General features: G+C 42.9%; 1 protein-coding gene across 1 annotated transcript in view; it reads left to right on the top strand.

The window, feature by feature from the left end:
• The window catches only part of SYT9 (synaptotagmin 9), a 162,457-nt gene extending 149,264 nt beyond the window's left edge, over positions 1-13,193 (top strand). Inside the window, exon 7 of the mRNA XM_006907555.3 lies at positions 10,918-13,193. Coding sequence (XP_006907617.1) covers positions 10,918-10,926 — 9 coding nt within the window. The 3' untranslated portion in view covers positions 10,927-13,193. The remainder of the gene's footprint in view (positions 1-10,917) is intronic.
• Positions 13,194-26,249: the final 13,056 nt, after the last annotated feature.

Genomic DNA, 26,249 nt, shown 5'->3' with positions numbered 1-26,249 from the left:
TGACATGATTCTCTATATAGAAAACTCTAAAGACTCCACCAAAAAACTATTAGAAATAATAAACAAATGCAGTAAAGTTTCAGGATACAAAATCAACGTATAAAAATCCATAGCGTTCCCATACACTAACAATGAATTTTCAGAAACAGAAATGAAAAATACAATTCCATTTGCAATTGCAACCAAAAAAAATAAAATACCTAAGAATAAACCTAATAAAGCTTGTGAAGTACCTATACATTAAAAACTATAAGACATTATTAAAAAAAATTTAAGAAGACACAAAGAAATGGAAAGATATTTTGTAGATTGGAAGAATCAACATAGTTAAAATTACCTTATTAACTAAAGCATTATACAGATTTAATGCAATCCCCATCAAAATCCCAATGGCATTTTTTAAAGAAATAGAAAAAAAAAAAAGATCATTAGACTTGTATGGAAGCACAAAAGACTCCAAATAGCCAAAGCAATCCTGAGAAAAAAAGAACAAGGCTGGAGGCATCACTCTGCCTGTCTCCAAATTATGTTACAGAGCAACAATAATCAAAACAGCGTGGTATTGGCAGAGCACAGACACACAGACCAATGGAATAGAACTGAGACTCCAGAAATAAACTCCTATACATATGGGCAAATAATTTTCAACAGAGGAGCCAAAAACAGACAATGGAGAAAGTAAAGCCTCTTCAATAAATGGTGCTGGGAAAATTGGGAAGCCACCTGCAAAAGAATGAAACTAGACTGCTGTCACCATATACCAAAATTAACTGAAAATGGATCAAAAACCTGAATATAAGACTCAAAACAACAAATTGCATAGAAGAAAACATAGGTACTAAACTCATGGGTCTTGGTTTTAGAGAGGATTTTATGAATTTGACCTCAAAGGCAAGGGAAGTAAAAGCAAAATAAATGGATGGGACTATATCAAACTAAAAGGCTTATGCACAGGAAAAAAAAAATCAACAAGACAAAGGCAACCAACTGATTGAGAGAAGATATTTGCAAACAATGCTTCTGATAAGGGCCTAATATCCAAAACACAAAGAACTCATACAACTCAGCAAAGAAAAAACAAAATCCAGTTAAAAGACCTGAACAGACACTTCTCCCAAGAAGACATATAGGTGGCCAACAAACATAGAGAAAACACTGAACTTCACTAGCTATTAGGGAAATGCAAATCAAAACCACAATGGGATACCATCTCGCACTTGTAAGAATGGCTATTATCAACAGGATAAGTAATAACAAGTGTTGGAGAGATTGTAGAGAAAAAGGAACCATCATACACTGCTGGTTGAAATGTAAATTGGCACAGCCACTATGGAAAACAGTATGGAGTTTCCTCAAAAAATTAAGAATAGGCTTACCATATGACCCAGCAACTCTTCTGGTTATTTACCCAAAAACTTGAAAACATTTATCCACAAAGATATATGTACCCCAGTGTTCATAGCAGCATTATTCACTGTGGCCAACAAATGGAAGCAACCAAAATGTCCTTCACTAGGATAAAGAAGGTGTGGTACATATATATAATGCAATATTACTCAGTCGTAAAAATGAAATACTGCTATTTGCTACAACATAGATAGATCTTGAGATTATCATGCTAAGTGAAATAAGTCAGACAGAAAAAGTTGAGAACCATATGATTTCACTCATGTGGGATGTAAAACTGAAAGCAGTAAACAGAAATGACAAACAAAACAGAGACTCATGGACATGGACAGTGAATTAGTGGTTACCATAGAGAAGAGGGGGAGGCGGAGGTAGGTAGGGGAAAGGGAGCTCAAATATATGGTGATGGAAGGAAATTTAACTTTGGGTTGTGAACACACAATGCAATATACATGTGATGTATCATTGAATTGTACACTTGAAACCTATATGATTTTATTTACCAGTGTCACCTCAGTAATTTTAATTTAAAAAATTTTTTTAAGTTCACAGATGAACAAATCAAGCATCCCTTTTATTGTACACTAATGTATAGGGTCCATTGGGGGTTGGGAGGCAGATATATGACTCTTCATTTCCGATTTTCTTGGTATTCATATTTGTAGCTCTGTTATTTTTCAGAGCTCCATTTGACCCTTTTCAGGAAATGCTGAATTTAAATGCTCTGGTCCTGTTTGGGGATCAGCCAATTAAAGTTCTTAGAAGCCAAAGCCAACAATTCCCTCCACATCTTCACTGACCAGCACGTCTGCAGGGCCAGGGTGATAGGACTATCAAGGCAAGAGGGGTGCTTCAGCCGTCCCACATGGTCACTCAGCTCTGGTTTCCATGCTCTCCTGTGTGCGCTGCAGTCCAATCTCTAGACGGCTTCCAGGGTACCCCTCCCCTACTTAAGATCCTTCGATAACTGCCCTTTGTTCAGAACCAAATTAGCTTCCTTACCTTGACAACCAGGGCCCTTCCACCATCTCTTCCTTGCACTTTATGCTGAGGCCATGCCATACTCCTGGTGGTCCACACCATGCTTTCTATTCACCCCCCATGCCCTTGCTCCTCCTTTTATTTTTTGTATTACCTGGCTTTGCTTGGCTAGGTCATCTTTTAAGCATTTGCTCAGCTGTCATTTTCAGGAAGCATTCTGAAGACCCTCCTATTTATTAAATGTCTCTCGTCTATGTTCTCTTCCCCTAGAACCCTTTGCCTACCTTTAACATAATATTTGGTGCCACTTAATACTATCTGCATGCATGTCATCCACAGCACATCCAACTGCTCAGTGAGGCTAGAGACTGTTATTCATCATTGTATAACCAATACCTGGCAAAACGCTTGACATGAAGTCAGCACCGAATAAATTCTTACTGGATAGAATTGCGATTTCTTCTACCTTACAACTTCAAAAATGAATGCTGATTTGTTAGATGGACTCAGCATGTCCTATTTTCACATCTACAGGCATCATGTTTCTATTAATGCATAAAAGTAACCCAGTGGTAGCTCTGAAAGCCAAAGAAGCTTCATTTTTCTTGAGCAATAAATGAACCCTACCTTCCTTCCAGCACCCAGTTCTCTAAGTGCAAGGTGACACCCATGAGAGTTAAGACAATGCAATCAAGTTTCCAGTCACTGTCTCAGGTGAGGCTTGTAGCAACACAAAAGCCCAGACAGTTTTCATGGGTCTCTGCAAGAGAAACCTGTTAGTTTAAAACAGCTTGGGAGACCCATGACCATTTCCTTCAGAGAGCTCACCATACTGGCTGCATATCTCAGCAATCTTTCAAGATGCCTCTTTGCATTACCTGCATCATTTATTACATTGTGGCATTCTGTTCGAGTAACAGGTTTCCTTTAAAACAATCACTTTGCATAGAGAAATGGGGGATTCAGTCAGTTGTTTATTCATCAACACATGTTGATTCAATACCGAAAACAGACAAAAATTCTTGCCCTAGTAAAGCTTATATACTAATGGGAAAAAAACAGAAAATAAACAATATAAATGAGCATATTATGTATTATTGAAGGTAATAAACACTATAAAAAGCAGTAAATTAAATAAGGGATCAGAAGTGTGGTAGTGGATTTTTTGTTGGCTGGTTGTTTGGTTGGTTGGTTGGTTTCTTAAAGTGGTGTCTAATTTTAATAGAGGCAATGTAGGCCACATGGCAAATTGGAACAATTGAGTAAACACTTGAAGGAGATGAGGGAGTAAGCCGTGTGGATATGCAGGCCAAGGGAACAGCCAATACAAAGGCCTTAAGGAACTTCGTACAATGAACAGTGAGGACAGCAATGTGGAGGGTACAGAGTGAGTGAGAGGGGGAGTAATAGGAGATGAGATCAGAAAGCTGTTAGGGTTCAGGTTACATATAACCTAGTAGATTTTTATAAGGATTTCAGTTCATATGCTGAGATGAACAGGAAGCCATTGCAGGATTATGAAGAGAGATGTCACATGATCTGAAATTACAGATGATCCCTCTGGTTCTATGTTGAGAATAGACTGTTTAGGGGCAAGGGTGAGAGTAGGAAGGTCCATTCAGAGTCTACTGCTTTTATCCAAATGGAAACAGTAGAGACTTGGACCAGTGTAGATGCAAGGTTAATGTTGAGAAGTGGTTACTCCCTGGATATATTTTAGAAGGAGACCTAATAGGATTTCCTGATGTAGGGTATGACAGAGAGAACTGAAGGGTGAGTCTGATGTTTTGGGCCTGAGCAACTGGAACGATGGAGTTGCCATAAAGTGAGCTGAAGAAGACAGCAAGCAGGGCAATCAGAATTTGGACCTACTAAGTGTGAGGCATCTTGGATATCTACAAGGAGGCACCAAGTGGCAGATGCAGAAATCTAGAGTTCTGGAAAAAGGTCAATCCATAGTTTTAAAGATGGTTAAGATGTAAATGGAGAAGAGAAGAGGTCCACGGCCCTAAAACTGGGACTTTTCATCACTTAAAAGTAGGGAAAAGAAGAAAAACAACAGAGACTGAGAAGGAGAAAAACAACAGAGACATTGAAGTAGTAAGAAAACCAAGAGAGGGTCCAAAGACAAGGGAGAATAAATTGTTTCCAGGAGAAGGGAATGAGCAGATCTGTCATATGTTAACTAATAGGTCAAATAAGGTGAGGACTGAGAACTGACATTGCGTTTATCAATGTGCTGAATATCGGTGACACGGAATACTTGGTTAAATAGTGCACCCCCAATTTCCTTCTACCCGGAACCTCAGAATGTGACCTTATTTGGAAATAGAGTCTTTGCAGATGTATTTCGTTAAAACGAGCCATACTGGAGTGGGATGGTCCCTGAATCCAATGACTAGTAAACATCTCAAAGAAGGATGTATGAAGACACAGGGAGAATGCAATATTTGACGATGGAGGCAGGAATTGGAGTGATGTAACTACAAGCCAAGGAAAGCTAAGGATTGCCGGCAACCACCAGAAGCCAGAAAGAGGCAAGGAAGGATCCTTACCTAGAGCCTTCAGAAGGAGCATGGCCTCACTGACACCTTGATTTCAGCCTTCTAGCCCCCAGAACTGTGGGAGAATAAATTTCTATTGTTTTTAGCCACCCAGTTCATGGTATTTTGTTATGGCAGCCCTAGGAAACTGTAATCTCGGTTATCTTAGTCAGCTTGGGCTACCATAACAAAATGCCGTAGACTGCGTAGCTTAAACAACAGAACTTTATTTTCTCACAGATCTGGAGGCTGGAAATCAGAGATCAGGACACTGGCATGGTCGGGTGCTGGTGGGGACTCTTCCTGGCTTGCACATGGCTCCTTTTTCACTGTGTCCTAACGTGGTGGGTGGAGGGGTGGGGCGAGAAAGTCAGAGACAGAGGGAGAGGGAGAGGGAGAGGGGAGAGAGGGAGCGAGAGAGCCTGTGACTGAGCAAGCACACTAGCTCTCTGGTGTCTCTCATGAAGGCACTAATCTCATCATGAGGGCCCCGCCTTCATAACCTCATCTAACCCTAGTTACCACCGCCAAAGGCCCTGTCTGCAAATTCCATCACATTAGGTGTGAAGACTTAAACATAAGAATTTTGGGAGTACACTATTAAGTCCATAGTACTTGGTAGAGCAGCCATTTAACATCTCTGTACCTCAGTTTTCTCTCTCACCTGTAAGATATGGATAATAATAATACCCACCTCAGAGAAATGTGGCAAGGAGTGAATGAATTAACATATGGAATATTCTTAGAATAGTGCATACTAAATGCTATATAATATTAACTATCATAATGATTATAAATCTAATCATTTTATTTTGAAATTAACACACTAATTTTTACTTGTTCTTTAGTTCATTCTCAATTAGCTCATTAATTTGACAGATTAAATTTTCTTAAACTAAACCCCAGTTTCACAATTAATCAAATTCTCTTAAACATTTCAAATGTAAAAAACCTATAAATGTAGCAAATAAAATTCTCCTAAGTTTTTAATCATAACTTTTCCCCCTTTTCTTCCCTGATTTAGGTAGATGGAATTCTGCACGTGCACGCACATGTGCGCGCGCGCACACACACACACACAGCAGTTACAATCCAGCTTTCTGATGAGACTTCGTTAGTCTTTTCTTTCTCATCATCCTGAATTCAGTAGTCATTTACTGACATCTGTGAGCTCTTCAAGAGTAGGGTGTACATTAGTCATTTTTGTGTTTCTAGCAGTCAACACATTTGCCTGATGCTCAATAAATGTTTATTGAATGAATTAACGAATAAATGTAATGAATGTAAACTTGGAGTAACAAACTCTAAATATCCTCTACTTCATCATAAGTTTTCAAGGAGTAAGTTTTTTCTTGCAGTAATGTCCTAACTTGCTCTTTCATCTGAAAAACTATGACAGTACTCTTCTCACCTTCTGAGTGGTGCCTCACTTATAGCCCAAGTTGCTTCTTGCTTGTTTCCTATGAACCCCTCTCAGTAACAGTCTACATGTCACACATGCCACCATTCACCACCCTTCCTCTCAAGATTGACTTGACACTGGTACTTAATACACGTTCCTGTGATGTCTGGACTGTCCAGAATTCTTTTCTAAACTGAGAATCCTTTTTAGAAAGGCGAAGTAATGGAGTTGACATTCAAGTGTAGTAATTTGCCGTCCTGGGCATAGTACTTAAAGAGCGTACATTTGGATCCATAAACGCACAATGGCAGATCCTGGCTCTGCCATTTACTGCCTTTGCTATTTGGTCTTTCTCAGATTCAGTGACCTCTGTGAAAATGTAATGTCTCTCACAGAAGGTCAAGGTGAGCATTGAATGAGATAAGGTATGCAAAGATCTTAGGACAGAGAAAGATGCTTGAGTGCTCATTAAATAGTAGTTATTACCCAAATGGACTCTTTCATTTTCTGTGTATTGCCCCAATCTCCTGACTGGAAGTATAGTTACATTCATAGCGCTTTCTTTCTTTAATGTACTGATTCTTTAAGGGGTGAGGGGACAGCAAAGAATAAAGATGACCTCTTTGGAGAAAGGGAGAAAGTAAGAATCATATTCTAAGTGGGCATGGCATGATGTTTCATCATATATTTGCAAAGTTGTGGTAATACATAGCCAACAAAATCCTAAGGTTTTTATGCTTTTTTAAATAAAAATTTTAAATTCAAGTTTAATAATATTAAGTACCTATAAGATTGAATCATGTAATGAGTCACTTCAATTTTTGACAAGGTTCTTAGTTCAAAGCCCTTAGATACTTCCTGTAATCAAAACCCATTTTCAAATTCACAGGAAGATATTATCTAATGATCCACTTAATCTTTTCATGTTCTTAATTTGGGGTCAGTTTCAGTGGCCTGTCTCACATCATCTGTCATTTTTGTGATTGAAACGTCACTTCACATTACAGTTTTCATTGGGACAGTTCTCATCTTTAGTTTCAATTCAATTTAATTCAAATCAAATTCATATGTCTCAGGACAATTGAATTCACTTAAAATCCCCTCTGTTCAGATAAGATTGTAACCACTACTCCCGCTGATGCCACTGAACTTCCTGATACCTTCTAAATGCCTGGTGCTGCCTGGGAGGCCACTGAATCTGATAATAAGGTCACTGCTGCTTTTGCTCACTGAATTGGGCCAAGTGCCAGCCCTAGAACCAGCCAGGCCAGCCTTACGACCGCCCGTGCGGAACCACCATTGCTGTCTCCGGCATATTCCTCTTGGATCAATGCTTTTTTAAACTATAGAAAAATACTTTCATACACCTCATTTAGCAGAAATCTTGACTGAGAAACAGCTTAGATTATAAGAATTTGGAAAGGTGTTGCGATTGCTTATTTTGCTTGGTTTGGTTGGTTGAATTTTTCCAGTCTTCTTCCCACTGGACAATAAAAAGGGTGAAGTCAGAGCACAGTTCACCTATGCCATACTCAAAATTCCCTTCTCCTGAAACAACTGGACTACTTTCCTGACGCTTGACTTATATACCTGATTTACCCTAGAAGTTTGTTTTGAAGAAGCTTCTCTCACAAAACCCTGGTAGTGATGATTCCACCATTCCACCAGACATGTTGAAACTCCTTTATCCCATCATCTATGGATAGCAGACCAAAAGTATTCTGGGGCCTTAGTGGCCCTGCCCAGAGTAGGAAAACAAAGGATACAAGAACCAGACAATATCAGGGCCCAGAAAACTTACTCAGCTAAAGAAGGGAGAGACCAGTAAACTACTCCACAATATTCCTGGGGGCTGAGCTCTATTCCAGCTAATTATGTGGGAGGAAACACCACGTGAGCAAAGCCTAATATGCAGGTCAGATCGGAACTGGACTATGATCTGGCCATTGGTAACATGGCCTCTGCTAGTGGCATCGCTGAGTATGGAGACCGGTAAAAGATTGGCTGAGGTCATGGCCCAGCCCTCTAACTAGGCCTCACAAAAGGCCATAACAAACCAGACATAGAGGTGGTCCCTATGGCTGGGCACTTTGGGAGAGCTCTACCCAAAGCAGTTTGAATGGACTGCTAACATGGAGAGGTACAACTAAGGTCAGAACAGGGAAGAATAGGGTTGTACATAGAACTGAGGGGGCAGATGAGACACACATGCACATCACTAGCCAGAGGACTCAAGAGAAATGGAATAAGAAGGTAGGAACCCATAAGTGGGATATGGCACCTGCTGCGTGGTACTGAATCGGACTAGAGTTTCTTACTCAGAGTTACATCATCTGACTAGATTTAGAGTGCCTAGACACCCAAGGCAGAAACTCAGATATATAGACTAGACTTACAGAGTTAGTTTAGGAATTACGTAATCATTAAAACTTAGACTTTGAAGTTAGAAGTCTTGAGTTCGAATCCCAGCTCTGGCACTTAGTAGCAGTGTGGCTTTGGGCAAATTAATCTCTTTACATCTGTGAACTGACAATAAAGAACCTTATAGGGTTATTTTAAGGATTTGAAAAGTTTATTTGCTAGTGCCTGACACACAATTGGTACTCAAAAGCTACAGAAATGTGTCACGTGGCCTAGTTGTCTAATTCTAGACTGCATTCTTTGGTAGGGCTGAGCCTGTTGACAGTTTGCCTTCCCTGATAAGGAAGGACTCAGGGACAGGCACTCTGGGCCTGTAGATTGGGGTCTCAAAGCCGAGGGAAGGGGTTCTGGGAAGCAGGGCCTGATGCAGGTGTTGGGTTGGGAAGTAAAATACAACTTTCCCAGAGCATCAACTGGTCCGGCAAAGTTGTATTTTAATCACAGTATAAGGTAAATATCCATTCACATTTTCCTCCAAGACTTAGAAAGGAACACCCCTTTCTTATGGATGTTCCCACATCCAGACACATTCTTCAAAGCCAAGGGTCACAGTCAGACATGGCTTTCCCTTTATAGTGTATGCTCTGGCTTATATTGCTTTCTCTATTAGCCTCACATGTGAACATGTTGTCTTTGACCTGTAGCCCATATATTCCAGTTTGAGAATGTTTGTGGCTCTCCTATAGTTTATTTGTATTTGTTTGTTTTTTCTGTGTCCGTGGAAGTGACTCCAGTTTTCTTTTTCTCTGTGACTGCAGCATTAGTACCCTTAATCTGTACTGGGAGGTACCCCGAGTTTAAGTTAAATGCTGTAGAACACAAAAGATCTTGCCACTCTAAGTCTAGGGTTCCATAAGCAAGAGTCTGTTCTTCACAGACTGTAAACAAGGAGTAGATGGTGCAGCACTCAGACCCCCTCACTCCTCCCCAGCCTTACCTGCTACTGTTCCACTCCCCACACCCAATTATGACAAAACTTCCAGTGCACCATATGCCCTTTCCTGCCTCTGTGTCTTTGCAAAGACTCTTTCCTCTGCCCAAAATGGCCTTCCTTCCTTCTCTCCCGATGGAATCTCCTTCAGCCTAAATGGCCCAGCTCGAGACTTCCCTTTCATTTCATTTGTTCGTTTGTTTTGTTCTGTTTTAGATTCCACATATAAATGAAACCATACAGTATTTGTCTTTCTCTGTCTGACTTATTTCACTTAGCATAACACTCTCTAGTTTCATCCATGTCGCAAGTGGCAAGATTTTATTCTTTTTTTATTGATGAGTAATGTTCCACTGTGTGTGTGTGTGTGTGTGTGTGTGTATCTCACATCTTCTTTATCCATTCATCTATCAATGGACACCTAGGTTGCTTCTATATTTTGGCTTTTGCAAATAATGCTACAGTGAACATAGGGGTGCATATATCTTTTTGAATTTGTGTTTTTGTCCTCTTCGGATAAATACCCAGAAATGGAATTGCTGAGTCATATGGTAGATCTATTTTTAGTTTTTTGAAGAATCTCCATACTGGTGTCCATAGTGGTTGTATCAATTTGCAATCCCACTAAAAGTGCACAAGAGTTCCCTTTTCTTCACATCCTTGCCAACACATGTTATTGGTTGACTTTTGTTAATAGCCATCTCACGGGTGTGAGGCGGTATCTCATGTGGTTTTGATTTACATTTCCCTGCAAAACAAAAACAGTCTCATAGAAACAGAGATCAAACTGATGATTGTCAGAGGGAAGGGGGAAAGGAGGATGGATGGAAAAGCTGAAAAAAAATATAGTCAATAATATTGTGATAAGTTTTCATAGTGATGAATGATTACTAGACTTAGTGTGGTGATCACATTGTAAGGTATATAAATGTTGAATCACTATATTGTACACCCAAAACTAATATAATATTATATACCAACTATACTTAAATTTTAAAAGTTTTTAAGTTTATTCCTCCCTCCTCTTAACTCCTACACATTTTAATGCACACATCCGTTATTCAACTTCTTATGTTTTAATTTTTCCCTCTGTGAAACCCTTAAAAGCAGGGTGTATGTCTTACTCATGGAACTGTATCCTCAGAAGCCATCACAGTGCCTGGCACTTGTTTGGTACATTAAAAATATATGGATGAAAACCAAAGTGTTCTTTTTGTTTCTCCTTCCTACAGAAACGATGACTATGGGTAAGAGGACTTCTTTGCCAAGGATACAGTAGGACAACCATCTTACAAAGATCTTAATAACTTCCTACCCAACAACACCCAGACGACTCCAGTGACCAAATACTCAGCTGTAACCGCAGCAATAACTGGCCCTCTTTCCAGACTGGGTTTGGTGAACTTGTAACGTCCAGCTGTCTTCAGGTGGCCTAAGATGGTGCTGTAGGGGAAGCACGTCTCAATGGCCAGGAAGCAAGATCAGACTGTGGAAGAAACCGACTGATACAGTGAGAGTACTAAGAATACCTAGCGTACCAGGACTCTTGGTGATTAACATAAAGCCCTTGGCGATGGGGTCGCAGCACCTGCCGTCACGCCGGCAACATCACGCCGACGTGATGTTATTTGCTTTGAATGCCCTGGAAGGACAGAATATTTTAAAATATATCCAGGTGCTAAATAGGCAGCAGATCTAATTCATACTAGACTACCTTTGAGCTAATAACTGTCTCCAGAAAATAATTTCACCCAAGAAGTGCTCCAGCTTTGTAAGGAATAGCCCCAGGAGAGCAATATTCCCCTGGAGAAAATCTAGCGCAAGGAGGGCTAGTTCACAGCAAATTCACTGCCCCCTCCCATGCACATGGCAGCGAGTACCAGTTGGACTTAGCCCTCTCTTCTGCTAAACCCAGCTCCTGAGAAGTCAGGAGCCTCAACACTGTTTTCTAGATAGCCAAAAGCCACTTTCTTTCACCTGGTGTTAGCATTAGAATGAACATTAAATGTCATCCCCTTTAGAGAGGCATACATCTCAATGGTGTAAGCATTCTGAAATAGCCCCTTCCCCAGGCACATTTCTCCACTGAGGGAGCAGCCTCAGAAATAGATGTACCATTGTGTGAGCTGTGTTCATGAGAGAGAACACAGCTGTTCCCTGAATGAAGGCACGCAGGACTTTTGAGCCTTCCTGGCCTGAGTGCCTTCTGGGGTATTTCCATATGCAACGACCCAGAGGCATCGCCTCGGGTAGCCACAGACAGGTTTCCTTTTCACTTCCAGAAACATACATCACTCTCACAGCACTTGGGGAATGGAAATACCTACAAGAGTGAAGGTCAAGGGCTCTCCCCGGGTATCTCATTCATTACTCAGCTTCCTTTGTGACCATATCAGCCAAGCCACTGCCAGCTGTATTTCTCATCCTCATTGCTTCTGCCTCCATATAAATGAAACCAAAGGCCTCAGCATACCATGGGAAGGGGCTGTTACCTAGTGGTCCTCTCTCTCCCATGATGGATACAAAGTACCCTATCCACACATTTTCACCACTTCTCCAAGATAACATTTCCCTTTTCATACAATCCCTTTGCAGCAATATCCAGAGTTGGATGTAGTTTACCTTCCTAGGAAGCTCATTATCTTCATTTGAATTAACATTTCAATGTAGGACTCACTGGGTGGAAGCAGGATGATTGCAAATCTTCAGCAAGTTCTTGTTGCCACAGCTGTCTGGTATAAGAAACTACCCCGATACCAAATCTCAAAAAGATGGAGGCCATTGGTTGTGTGAGGCAGTGTTACTACACTCCAGCTTCATGTGTTCCTCAGCCTGCCTAATTCATTTTCATCTCTAATTGGCTTTCAGTCTCCAGGATCCAAAAGGAACCCGAGGTTCTGCCTATGCTTGATGACATGAGAAGAATACAACTTCTTTACCCAAGGTTCCTCTATGCCTATTCCTCCCCATTCAGGCATCCTCCATACACCATACCAGTGTTTAGGACCAAAGCATAAAAGACTAGTGCCAGCAGGATAGTCAGCAGAAATATTATCTCCAGAGCTAGGCAGACGAGCCCAGAAGAATTGATCCCAGAGAAACCAGACTGGCCCCAACAGATATCAGGCAACCATCCCAATAAACTTTGACATATCCATGGCACTGGAAGCGTGGATAGGAGATCCTGCGGCAGCTGTGCCTGTTGTTCCCCTCCCCGAAGATCTTTCTGCCCAGAAACCTAGCAGCCCTGGGGTATTAATGAGTATGCTACTGGTTTGTTGGTATGAAACAGAAGGTGGCTTTCTAGGGTCCAGCAGGTAAAAAAGCCTACCCACATGGCAGGCAGGGGGCTTCATGTCTGGAAAGCTTTGCCTAGCTGGTCCAGCTGTGGCCAGAGGCCAGTTATAAATTCAAACTCCCAGAGCCCATCTGTAACTCTGTCTCTGTTCTCTTGCATTGTTTGGTTTCTCTTTAGTTTCCTAGTAAATGTTCCTTTTGAAAATTCCAACCTTGTCTCATTGAACTTGGGGGGAAAGGTATCCAGCATGTATTCAGATAGAGAAGGAAATTAAAGTACCTTGAAAAAATGGAAATGGCAGTGGAAAGGGAAACACTGCCAGGCACTGGTGAGATCTTAGGAAGAGGCCTTGAGGAAAGCTGTCTCCCCCATCCACCTGACCCTGATATCTCAGCCCTTTCTTGCTGCCCTTGTCTTCAAGGAGATCTGCCGGATCAGCGGTGCTGCAAAAGCATCTTCCCAGCCAGTGAACTGAACACATTCAGCAGGCGATGTGATCTCCAGGGAAGTACACTGGTGCATGACCAGAGGAGGAATGGGGGAGGGGAGGGAAAGCAGTGGTTCCTATAATTTGGATGTTTTCAAAATGCTGCAACAATCATGACTAAATGGAAAGATTTAATCCTCAGGGTCATCGATAGAACTACATTTCATGTGAAGAGAATAAAGTCACACTCTCATCCTTAAGCCAAAGAGACTGACAAAAGGTTTATATGGAAAACATCTTGCTATCTCATGGTCTGTTCTGTGATAGTGGGAGTTCCAGTCTTCTTTTGCTGCATAACAAAACACTACAAGCCTAGCAGTTTACATAGGAAGTTATTATCTCTCCTGATTATGTGGGTTGGCTGGGCTTGGCTGATTGCTGTCTCTTGGAGTCTCATGGTTGCTGCCAGGTGGCAGCTGAATTTTGTATCCTCTAAGTGCCTCACCAGGTGGGATATTCATGATGGATTTTTTAATACACATTCTGGCTTCTCCACTGGGATGACTAGAACAGCTGGAGGCTGGTTGGGCATCTCTCTCCACATAGTATCTTCACGTGGTTAGCTGTGCTTCCTCACAACATGGAGGTCTCGAGGTAGTTAGACTTCTTATATAGTGGCTGCCTTCCCCCAGAGCTAACATTGCAAGAGGTCCCAGTAGATGCTGCAAGGTTTTTCTAAGTACCCTCTGAAGTTAGAGTCATTTCCACCACACACTATTGGTCAAGAGCAAACCATAGGGCCAACCTAGATTCAAGGGAAAGGTATTACGCAAGAATGAAATAGAAGAAGGTGTAGTTCATTGGAGCCACTTTGGAGATAGTGGGATGGGAGTTGGGAAGGGATGTCACTGAATCAGAGAGCTTCCTAGCCAGCTGTCACTTTAAGAGCACATGGAATATTTAACATGCACAAGAGTAGAGTGAGGGGGCAAGTAATAAGAGCCAGAGGAGAGAAGAAAGACTCTCCATGGATACTTAAATAGAGCATGAGCTAAAGAAAGGCAACTAGTTATGAGTGAGACAGAGCTTACAATGTCACAGGAAACCCTGGAGGAAAAACATGATTGTTGTTTTTCTAATGACTGCTCAAAGACATTAGTTGGATGCTTCCCCCCACCACCTCTGAGTCAAAGTTAAGGTGCACACAAGACACTCCCATGCTTGAAAATATACTTAGAGGTGAAAATGCTAGGTATGCCAAATAGAGGTTGTCTGTCCGTTTTCTGAAGACTTCAGAAAGAATTATTGCAGCTAATTAAGAGAGAGGGATTTTATGAAATCTAGCTTAAATGAGGTTAACTCTGCCAGTTGTCCCCTCTCATGAGGTCCCCACATCACTAGTGTTGCCATGGTGCCTTCTCCTGTCGCCCCTCCCTCTCAGCAGTCCTGCTGTATGGAATAGTCAGGGACCAGTCTACTTATCTTCCTTCCGCCCTGGCCTCCATCTAACTTAGCCACCTTGCTAGAACTTTCAAACCAAAGTTATAGAAAGTGATTTAATAAACTGAGAAAAGGACATAAAACATAAGTGCGCATGTGGCCGAAAACAATGTCTGCAATCTGTATGTGGATCCTGAGAATCCTGCAGGCCATTCAACTGCCCAAGGCCACTGAGGGCTATTGGGAGTGTCCATCCTGGAGGTGCCCTGGAATTGTCACCCACACTCAGGCCAGAGAGATTGGCCTCACCTGTTGCTTTACTGACTGATTTTAGAGCCCTGCAGAATATCTCTTACGCGCAGGATTCCCGAGTTGGTTGTTGATGCAGAGCACAACCAGAGGTTAAGGGCGGCCAGTGAGACCTCCCTGAAACTCAGGTTTTCTCACTGATGGGCCTTCTGAGTCTCCCCACTCCAAGTCTCTCTTCCAGCCAAAGAGAGGTGATACCCCTGAATATCTCTTAACAGTCACTTGTGGCTTCTTCCCTAGCCACACACCTCGTGATGCCCACTGTAAAAGTGCTGCTTGACACCTTATCTTCTAAGACAGATAAGCCACGGGCAGTACTCAAAGAATTCTAATGTGCCTCTGAGATGCCCTTTCTGGAGAAGAGACCCAGATGAGTGGGGCCCTTTGCTATGCAACACATTGTTTATCCAACTTCATATGAAATAGGCTGACTTTCAGGAAAGAAGTGAAATAGTAAAGTGAAGGAAAAGAAAATATGTAGGAAGAAAAATTGCCTCACCAACTGAGGAAGTATCCCAGGGAAAACCTGTAGAACAACTCCAAGGAAAACAGGAAAAGAGAGCGTTGGCTAATATTCCAGGAGCTGCAGGAAGTAAGCCCTGGTCCTCATCTCTAAATCCAGATGTGAGGCAAACAGAAGCTCTGTGCAGTTCCATGGACCTGCCTTCAGTGTTGATGATGTCAAATATAAAGCTCCCTTTGCTCAGTCTCCCAGGAAATTAGAGCAACCCTCTCCAAGGACTACCTCTTCCTCTTCCATTCAAAAGGCTTACTTGTCACTTGGCTCCTTGGGCATATGGGCTGCAAAATGAAACCAGCAGCATAATCATCTCTGTCTCTTCACTCCTTGGTATCTTCTTACTGTGTCCAGAAGTTCTAGGCCTGGGCACAACTAAGAACCAAGATTGAAGATGGCTCCTAAGGCCTCAGGATCGGGAGCCAGCCTGAAGTCCAACCACCTGGCTAAGCCTCAGTGACATCAGGGTCCTCCAGCTCATCTGCAGGCCAGCTGATGTACCTCCTCCTGGTAGATAAGAGAAGAACAGACCAAAGGGACCTGGGTCACAGAGGCTGTCTCCTTAAGTCATTGCGACCTCCTCTTAAAACTTGATAGTAAGATAGATTTCTCTGTGAAGGCTGGGTAGGCATTGCCTGACGGTTAAAACTACATTTATCAACATGTAGGTTATTGATTATAAACAACACTGCATCTTATAGTTTCTAATGCATGGTATCATTTTTAGCCATTTTATTTATTTATTTTTTTAATACAACTTGTGATTCCAAACAGTAAAGTAAGAAAAAAAGTTAATATCTTCTTGGCTCAGTACTAAATTCCTTATAGTTATGATTCCAGTAAGTATCCTTTGCATTAAAGCTATTTTCAAACCAGCATTTCACGTAGTAATATTCATGGTGTTTCCTATCAAGTGAACATCTCCAAGATAGTGACATTTTCACAATTTAGATAAAATTCTTTTTGCATGGTGAAAATATCCAGATTTGAATTTATCAAAGGCAATTTCTCTAATTCATCAAACTCAAAGTTTCAGATAATATAAAATAATTTCTTCAAATACTTGAAGATACTTGTGTTCAGGGCTTTAAAGCCGAGCTTATGGACTATGTAAATTCATAAATAAACCTTCCAGAAACGAATTTTACCTTCATCCCGAAAAAGTAATGATTTTCATACGTATTTTCCCTCAAGGAATTTTGGAACTAAATTAAAATTTTAAGCCTAAAATAAAGCTTTCAAATGACCCTTACTTTAAAAGTGTACTAGATAAGAGCTCAATAAAACAAACAAACAAACAAAAAACATTGCCATGAACTATACATTTCTTATAGGAAAACCAATTGCATTATCCCTGCCTGTGTGTCTACAAAGTCAGATTGGAAATTTGCTGAGGGCTCACTGGGCCTGCTGGATCCGGCAAGGCTCAAGGACCTTTTCAGACAAACGGAAAATCTGCATTATGGGCCAACATATGGTCAATATTTTTAAACTGTGCTTTCTGGATGAAAAGTGTGAATACATAAAGGTTTTATTGAGAATAAGACCCAGGCAGTCCTGGGCCAAGCCCCTGGAGAGAATCAGGGTGTCTGAGCCACCATATAAAATGGAAGAAGAGCAGCTATATGCTATTTTCCAAACTAGAACTCAAAAGTACTTCAACCAAAGTAAATATCTTTCTAAAATATGTATTGGTTTTACTTTGTTCTCTGCAAAGTCAAGTGTTTCACTATCTTGAACAGCATTGATAGGTTTTGAAAGAATTGCATTTGTTTGAGTAAAACTAACAAGAAGACATTTAAACTTTGCCTTCTAGTGTTTTCCAAACTTGAAATCCATAGGAAGCTTCCTGGCTGACCTGCTATGGTGGATCCCAACCCTGACCAGTGCTGTTAACACCTGCCAGCCCTTTCCCAGCGCCTCCCTGGCCCAGCCAGACCGTGCTCACAGCAGTCCACTTAGCAGCTTCGACAAACCCTCTGGCGCTTCTGGGGAAAGAGAATGCCATTTTGGCAGCAACTACCACTTGGTTTTGGTGCTCCCCACTCTGAAAGGTGGTCCTTTTTCCCCGAAAAATTCAATGCAGGGGAGAATGAATCTCTGTCACCAAACAGAAGGATAACAAGGACAACCACTGTGTGTGTGTTCAGGAGGGGAAAACATCATCTAAAGGCAACCCACATGCAGTTCTTCATTATCTCTATGTTTTAAAGTTGATTGATCTTGAATTTTTAAAGTACATAAAGGTAGAATTTCAAAAGACATAAACAATGGACTCAAAGGAAGTCCAAGAGATTTTAAAGAGTTCCATAAAACCAAGAAAGTTTAGTAAAGTATTTAAGTGCTTATTACATCTGGTAGACCAAATATTGACATTTGGCTAAATGGGCTCCGTTATGTATGTCAATTTTCCCAATCCATGTAAAAATAAAAAATAGCTTTTGGAGATGCTTTCTTAAAGGACTATTCCTACGTGTGAAGCCTCAGTGGGGCCCACGACCCGTCAATGGGCCCTTTCTGGTTTGGAAGAGAAGAGCAGACTCAGGAAACCCAAACATGGTCCTCACTTCTTCTGACGTGTCCATGGGAGGGGCAGATCCTGTGGCGGAAGGCCTTTATATAAAAGAGGGACTAACTCGTGACCTTCTTTGATTCCAGATGACTAGATAAAATCACTAGTTTGGGAAAGACAGATTTCAGGGCTTGAAGCTGTAATTATCCAGGGGTTAAGGACCGGGAAGGAAAATTAAACTTTTACCCACCATTCGAAACTGTTCTAGTGCATGATCTCATTGCTTTGGGTTCTAATCATAAAACATCTTTTTCTGGTAGACAGAAGCAGTGATAGAGACCAACTAGCTCTAGATGATGTAGAAGGAACTCAAACTAGTTACCTCCAAGCAGAGGGCTAGTTAGAGACAGTACTGCTGGTTAGAGACCGAGGATCTGCTCTGCCGCTGACCAGCCCTCTGACCTCCAGTCCTCATCTTCCTACTATTCTCCCAGCCCTCAGGGGTCCCTGCCTAGACCCTCATCAATCCCTGGTACAACCAGATCACAGACACGCTGAGGGAGAGTAGCAGTGCTCCTGCGGTGGTACTTGGCTCCCACTCTTCTGGAGTTAAGAGGACTTTGGCAATCTCCAAAGGACTCAAGCACATGACAGAAGTGTGGCCATAGGAAACCCCTGCCTGGAACTCTGCCTTGCCCCAGCCTCTCACTGATCTTCACTTCACAGTGCTTGGAATCCCTGGGCCACTGTACACATGCACACACCCAGACACGAATGTGTTACAATGTAGAAACAGCTCAGAAGAGGCTGGTGCAGGGCTTCATGTCCCTTCTAGGCAGAGGAAAATGATTGAGGAGAGCATGGCCCCATTCAGAGCTGGTGGACTTGACCTTGTGCATCTCTTTGAGTCAAGAGCTCTCTGGGTCTTACAGGAATTGCCTCATGGGAATACCAACATAGGACAAGTCTTCATGAGTGTACCTGCTCACCTGGCATAAGTAGCCTAGTTCTCTCAGAAGGTTCCTATCTCCTTAGATACCTATGACCCTCAGTCATGGCAGGCCTCCCCTCTCATTTTATGCAAGATTCTACATGAAACTCATCTCTTTAACCCAGTTTGCATCCAGGAAAGCTGTCACTAGGGGTGATGCCACCACTCTTGGGCAATGATATGGGGGTTCAAGAAAGGGGGTTCAAGAGAGTATAGCATCACATGTAAGATTTGTCAGGGCTGCCGTTCCTGGGGAAAGGTTGCTATTCACATACAGTATTTGCAACTGGATGACTAGCCTAAGGAACACTGAACAAAGACTGAGAAACAGCGTGATGTAATGGACAGAGCCAAGGACTGGGGCTGGGCCCAGAGCTCTGTTCCTGCCTCTGAAGCTGAGGCTACCCCGGCAGCTCCCAACTTCTTCTCACATTGGGAAGGTTGGCCCGGTGTGTTCTGTGCTCTTCCACCTCTGCTGTCTGTGTGTCACTGAGTCTAAGAAAGTGCTCGTGTCTGTCGCGGGAAAGCCATGTAGCCGGGGCGGGGCCTGTGTAGTCCTAGATTTCTATTGCCAAGATAACCCACATGCAGACTAATTCTGGAGGAGAGTTATGATTCCCAGAGGACAGTGGCTCTCTCCCATCCCTCCTCTTGTTTCTCAGTTCCTCTTTCAATGGATTTTCATTTTTAACTGTTGATTATATATGATCTTAAAGGTATTTGATTTTGTGAATTTCCTGAAAGCCCTTTTAACAATCAGTGATGTCTAGTGTGCATCATAGACTGGCACGCTAAGCAGAGGAATTCCCATTTTGAATTAAATACCAGTACAGGTTCTCTCAGTACACCTCCAATGGCTCATCATGGTCCTGCAAGTAAGCCGGAGGGAGGACAGAGGGCAGTAGCAAGGAGAGCTCTCTGCGAGGGCTTCTTGATGAAGAAGTAGGTGTTAAATGAAGAAAAGAGGAAACGACAGTCTGTGTGGTTGGCTTGCGGTCAGGGGCAGGAGAGAGGGGGACGCTGGCTGGCCTCCTTCCCTGACCTACTTCTTCAGGCAATAGCCTATAATCCCCAGCCTCGGGCTGTGATAGAAAACTTTATCCTGGGAAGTTCATAGATTTGTCCACAGCTCATACCGCTCAGCCCTGTACTCTAATAACATCAAAACAGAGGCATTTGGGGTACCAAGAGCAAGTACCTTCCTTCTGCACAGTGTAGCTCACACAAGCCAGCACAGGCCACCCACCAGGCCCATGTGTGCACAGGTTTGAAATATGGATTTCTAGGGTGTGGCACTCTAAAGACTGCAAGGACGTGTTTAAAAATAAAACCACTCTGTCCATTCTAGCCATTTAGTCAATCTGATCAGATTTATTGGGGGAAGAGGGAGAGAAGAAAGAGGTTTGTGGACACTTTTTGTAGATGGAATACATTCCATTCAAATATCAAAAGGAAAAAGACTACGACCTTATCAAATGACACCTGAAAAGTCTCTGCCCTCTAGTGGCTAACGGCTGAAGCAAATATTTGCACAAAATCGACTCAGTGTTTGGACCTGGAACACTGAACTGAAACCATCCAAGCAGGTACTCTCTCGGGACGGGGCTTACCCCCTTGGCTTTAAGTGCTTGGACTTAAATTGTCATAGGTGGGCTAAATTATCATAGGTCCCTGGAGTCCTCACTTGCTTAGGAACCGGAGCAGCAGAGACCAAGGATAGGTAGGTCCTGTGCTGCGGAAGCCATGGAGCCTGTGTAAGACTCAGCTCTCCTCCCCACACTAACCAGCCCTGGCCCTGGGGCCTACTTAGCAAGGAGCCCTGTGCAGGTGACCGTCAGGCAACATGACATCATTTCCTGGTCAGCAGGTCTTCTCTAGTTGCAGCCGCACCTCTCATACCACCAGAAGTCACTGATCACATCCCATCCCCATCAGTGGCTCTCATCATTCAGTTCCCTCCCTGAAGTCCATGCACTCTCCATTCCCAAGCCCTCCCCAAGCTAAGCAAATATTGGCAAGACTTCAGAAGCTTTCAGCAGAAATGTGGTTACCAGGTAACTCTGAATTGGCTTCCTGAGCCCAACCAACACACCTGACATGTTCAACATTTGACTGGTGTCAGTTAGGACCAGACAGTCAGCCAGCCTCCAGAGAGGATCAGTTCACAGCAAACTGCCCAGGTGGGTTTCAAAAGCCAAATCAGAATATCACCATGACTTGTTTTGAGAGTTCTGGGGACTCTAGTGCACATGTTTACTTCAAAGAGTAGAGTGAGACTGTGACTGTTCCATCAAGGGAATGCTGGGCATGCGGCTGTCTATCCTAGGGGCTGCGGGGAGACAAGGCCAGACTCTTGGCTTCAGGCAGAGAAGTGCCACTACCAGCCACTTGAGAGGATTCTACCTTATTCAAGGTTACATGCCTTCCCTCCTCAGGAACAGCCCTCACCAATGACTGCCTAATAGAGGAGTGGCACGGTGTGGTCCCCTTGCCTCAATTCAGGACACATATGAAGGGCCTTCCTAGTTCCAGAGCTCCTTGCGAGATCAATCGAGGCCTATGTTGCAACTCCATTGTGGTTTAACTTCTCTCTTTGCCCACTCATGCTTCATTCACTCCCAGAGAGTACACACCCAGATGTCTTGTGTGCAAATTGGTCTCAGAGTCTGTTTCCTGGGGAGCCTGACCTATGATATTCTTCCAGCCCCATCACTCAGTCGTTGAAAGTTCATAAAGAACTCTGATCAGTTCCTCGAGCCGACTAAGCTCTCTCTGACTTATATGTCTTTGTTCATACTATTACTTCTGCCTAGAGCCTTTCCCACATCTCCTCCCTGCTATCCACTTTATGGAACTAACTCCTCTTCATCCTCCAAGTCTCAGCTTCCCCAATTAACCAAGCTCAGATGCCCCGCTTCCATACTGTTACAGCATTCAGTGCTACCTCAATTGCGACATAATTAAATGATTACAATGCATTAATTATGCATCCACGTGATTGTCTCCCCTACTACACTGTATCCTCTGAGAGAGCAAGGAATGTGTCTATCCTATTTGTCACTGTGTCCCCAGTGCATAGTCCAAGACTTAGGACACAACAAGTATTCTAAAATATTTGTTAAATAAATGAATGAAAAGTAGGAAATAAAGAAGCCCTAAGTAAGGAAGTAATCATAGGATGAAAGGAAAAAGGGAAGGGAGCATATTTGATATATATATTTAGGTGGTAAAATTAATAGATTTTGGTGACTGATTAATTGATTAAATAAATATAGAATAAGAATGAGGAAGACTATGGGAGGTGAGCACACAATGTGAATATATATATATATATGCCTTACTGTTAAAATGTTCAGCTGAAACTTAGCAGATTTCGTTAACCATTGTCACCATAAAAAAAAAAAAAAAAGAATGAGGAAGAGTCTAGGATAATGCCTATGTGTCTACAGTTATAAGTAGGTAGAAACTGGTGCTATTTGCTGAGAGAGAATACAGAAGTTTAATTTTGAGTAGAAAGATAAATAGAAATAGCCCGAATTTGAGATTTTTATTCTAAATCCAAGTGCAAGTTCCAATAGGCAGATGGAAGCTGGGTTTGGCACTCAAAGCCTTAGGCCTAGATTGGAAATCATTGTGCATCACTCAAGAAATACCCTTATCAATTAACTTTTTGCCAAGAACATCCTGCAGATCCCCATCAGAGTGTCTCTCCATTTTGTCCTCATGTTGCCTGCTTATGCAACTCAACAAATGCTCATGCCACTTTGCTGGGACTGCCATAACAAAATACCACAGACCGTGTGGCTTAAACAACAGACATTTATTTCTCATAGTTCTGGAGGCTAAAGGTCCAAGATCAAGGTGTCAGCAGCTGTGGTTTCTTCTGAGGATTCTCTGCTTGGCTTGCAGAGAGCTACCTTCTTTCTGTGTCCTCATATGGTCTAGATACCTACACGCCTAGTATCTTTCTGTGTGTCCAAATTTCCTCTTTTTATGATGATGCCAGTCAGATACAATTAGTGCCCATTTTAATGGTCTCATTTTACTTAATCACCTTTATAAAGGCCTTATCTCCAAATACAGACACATTCTGAGGTACTAGAGGAAAATAGGACTTCAAAATTTGAATTTTGCAGGGAGACACAATTCAGCTTATAATGGGTTTATACTTCTTCTCGACCTTACACATCGCTGCCCCAGAGGCAGTCAGCCCAGGTCTCTCCACTACAGCACCAATGTCCAGATGAGCCTTTCCCTCAAATTTCTAAGATTCAGACTTCAACATGTTGTAAAAACAGATGAAAGAAGTGGTTGTTATGCCTAGAATTGGGAAGAGGAGGTAATAGGAAGACTCAAAGGATAAGTAAGAATTCATCGACTACAAAAGAGAGGAATATTCTAGACTGCGGTACCTATGTAAGCAAAGATATCACAAAGTTAAATGTCATAGGGACTTTGGGGACAATTGGATGTGGCTCTTGTGGAGGTAGATGTGGGGGATGGTTAGAGCTGAAGCAAGAATGGATGGCTGAGGCCACATTGTAAAGAGCTTTCCTTCTGGCATAAAATCAGCCAAAGCTTTATCTAAAGAGACATAGATAGGGAATTAGAGCCAGTTCCAATCACTCAGGCAGGAAACAATGTAATTACTTGTAAAAGGTTGGAACGCTGGAGGATGACGTTAAGGCAAAGAGCTATTGGAGTGGGGGTAGGGGCCGGACTGGCGAATAAAAGATAAACAGAAAAAGCTGAGGAAAAAGAGAGGAGAAACAAAAAGAGGAGACATCTTGTTCAGATCTAAATGATGAGTTCTAGTATCCCAGATGGGATTCTGTTGAGTTGGGCTCTGCCTCCTCAGCAAGGCAGAGTCTCTTCCTCACAGACATTCCCAGAGTTGGCCGGTACTTCTCAGTAAAGTGGAGGATACTGGAAGCAGAGAAGGCTCTAGAGGTCAGGGGGTCAGGTAATATGGAGGCACAGCAGGAAAAGGACCACTAGGTATGAATTCTAAGAGGACCTGGGAAGCTGGGTGAGATCCGCCTCGGGGCGGGGGCGGTGCTGATTGGTTGGGTGTTAATATGTCCAGTTCTAACTGGTCATTCAGGGAAAAAGTCAATTCAGGGTGAAGAGGAATTTTCCATTCAAAAGGCTAACCTTATAATCAGCTATTTGTTCTGCTTCTGTAGATATGTTTGCTGCATAGGCCAAAGGGCAGGGTGACCTCAAAATTATCTAAAGACTCATCCTCCCTTTTGCTTGTTCTGTCTAGATAATAGATATATTGCCTGAGTTCCTGTATGAAAATCTCAGGCTCTGTGACTGCCTGTAACCCATAGCAACTCCCGTGGTCTCTAACCACCTGAGGACAAATTAACCAATCAGCCCATGCCAACTGTAACAGTGCAGATAAGCCCTATAAAAGAAAGGTTGCTCCTGAGCTTGGGACCCAGATTTTCAGAGCACTCTCTCTTCTGGGACCACCGGCATAATAAACATGAGTTCTCCAACTCTCCGAGTAGTGCTTGGTTTCTCGCCGGTCTGATTTTTCTGCAGCAAGGGCTGGGCTTATAGATCAAGGCCTAACAACCTAGATCCTTGGTAGTGGCTGTCAAAGGGCTTATGTTCCCTCTCTCAGAGTAGAAGGATGGGGCATTTGCTGAGGAGAAAAGGGAGGTCACTGTGCTTGGTCACTATCCTCACTAGTGAGCTTATAAGCAGTGGTCAAGGCCAGAGGTTAAATGTAAGGAAGGCAAAAGAGCCAAGATAATGATTTTATCCCAACTGCAGGTTAAGGCTCAGCAAGTCATCCTTTTGTTTCTGTTGAGTAAGGCTTGCTCTGAATGAATGATGGCCAGAGTTGGCTACTGTGTGTCAGTTAAAGCTGTGACTACCTCCAAGGTGAGTTTAATTTTTCTTTATGAAACCTTTGGTTACAAGAATGTGAGGGTTTCCACTCTGGGTACACCCACAACTCATCGATTCTAATAGATTAGGGATGTGAGCTGTGGGCTTTGCTGCCTCTGGGATCACAAGAGTGAAGCTTGCCAACTAAGACCAGGTGTGGGCAGTTAGGGCAGAGAGACCAAGCTTGACCCTATGAAGCTGGTGGCTGAAGTGAGAGCGATGTGGGACCTGAATCATTGGTGAGCATAGAGGGAGAGCCTGCCAGATTAGACAGGGCTCTGAGGCCAAGCTCTCGAGAGCCCACCCCAGACATATCGGGCAACAGGAGTTGAGTCCTATGTACTGCTGGCCTGCAGGTACAGATGAAAGGAATTCTGCCACTAGAGACTGAGAAAAGTCAAGGGCTTCCTTACAAAAGTTCCATTTCCTGATGATTTAGGTCTAGAAACATCACAGCATCAATAATTGTTGTTGCGTATCTTAATAAAACTCTTCTGAACTTGATTCTCAGATTTTTCAGCTATCAGCCTGAGTAGCCAGGCCTGCAGCCCATTGTACCTCTCTCCCTAAGGGGCAATCAGCCCTGAGCATATCAGAACTTTTTTTTTTATTTTTTCCTTGCTGTGCCTTTAAGAGCTGCTGGAATGCAAAGAGAATCTGGAGGAGGGGTGGGGTCTCCCAAAAGGACTACTAGGAAGAGGATCCTGGGAATCTTTGCCAGAACCAAAGCTGAGATTTCAACTCAGAGAAGTTGGGGGTGGTGTGTGTTGGGTCAGGCCTGTGATTGGACTGCAGGAGGAGGAAAGCAAAAGTAAAAAGGAAAGAGCTGGGGAGAGGGGAAAAGCCCTCCCTGTCCCCCCTCCCCCCACTGCCATGCACACTCACCCAGGCCTAGAAGCAGGGTGCAGCCACTAGCCTGGGGGAAGGTCATTGTGTGTCTGGGGTGATGCCAACAGACGTGAGACCCAGGAAGCTCCCTACCCTGGGTCTATCTACCCGGCAAGGCCTCCAGGGACTGGCTCGCCCACAGCTGGGCTTGATCACAGCTGGGCTCGGAAAGCGAGGTCACGCATCTGGTGGAACAAGAGGACTTTGTTCTTGTGCTGTTTTTAGAGGATTTTCACAGCAACGACTAGAAAGCAGGAGATCACCACCTGGACTCTTGA

This window comes from Pteropus alecto, unplaced genomic scaffold (genome assembly GCF_000325575.1).
Source record: "Pteropus alecto unplaced genomic scaffold, ASM32557v1 scaffold402, whole genome shotgun sequence".
Classification (NCBI taxonomy): Eukaryota; Metazoa; Chordata; class Mammalia; order Chiroptera; family Pteropodidae; genus Pteropus; species Pteropus alecto.
Note: the sequence above shows the minus strand (reverse complement) of the source record. Positions and strands in the feature narration are given on the sequence as shown.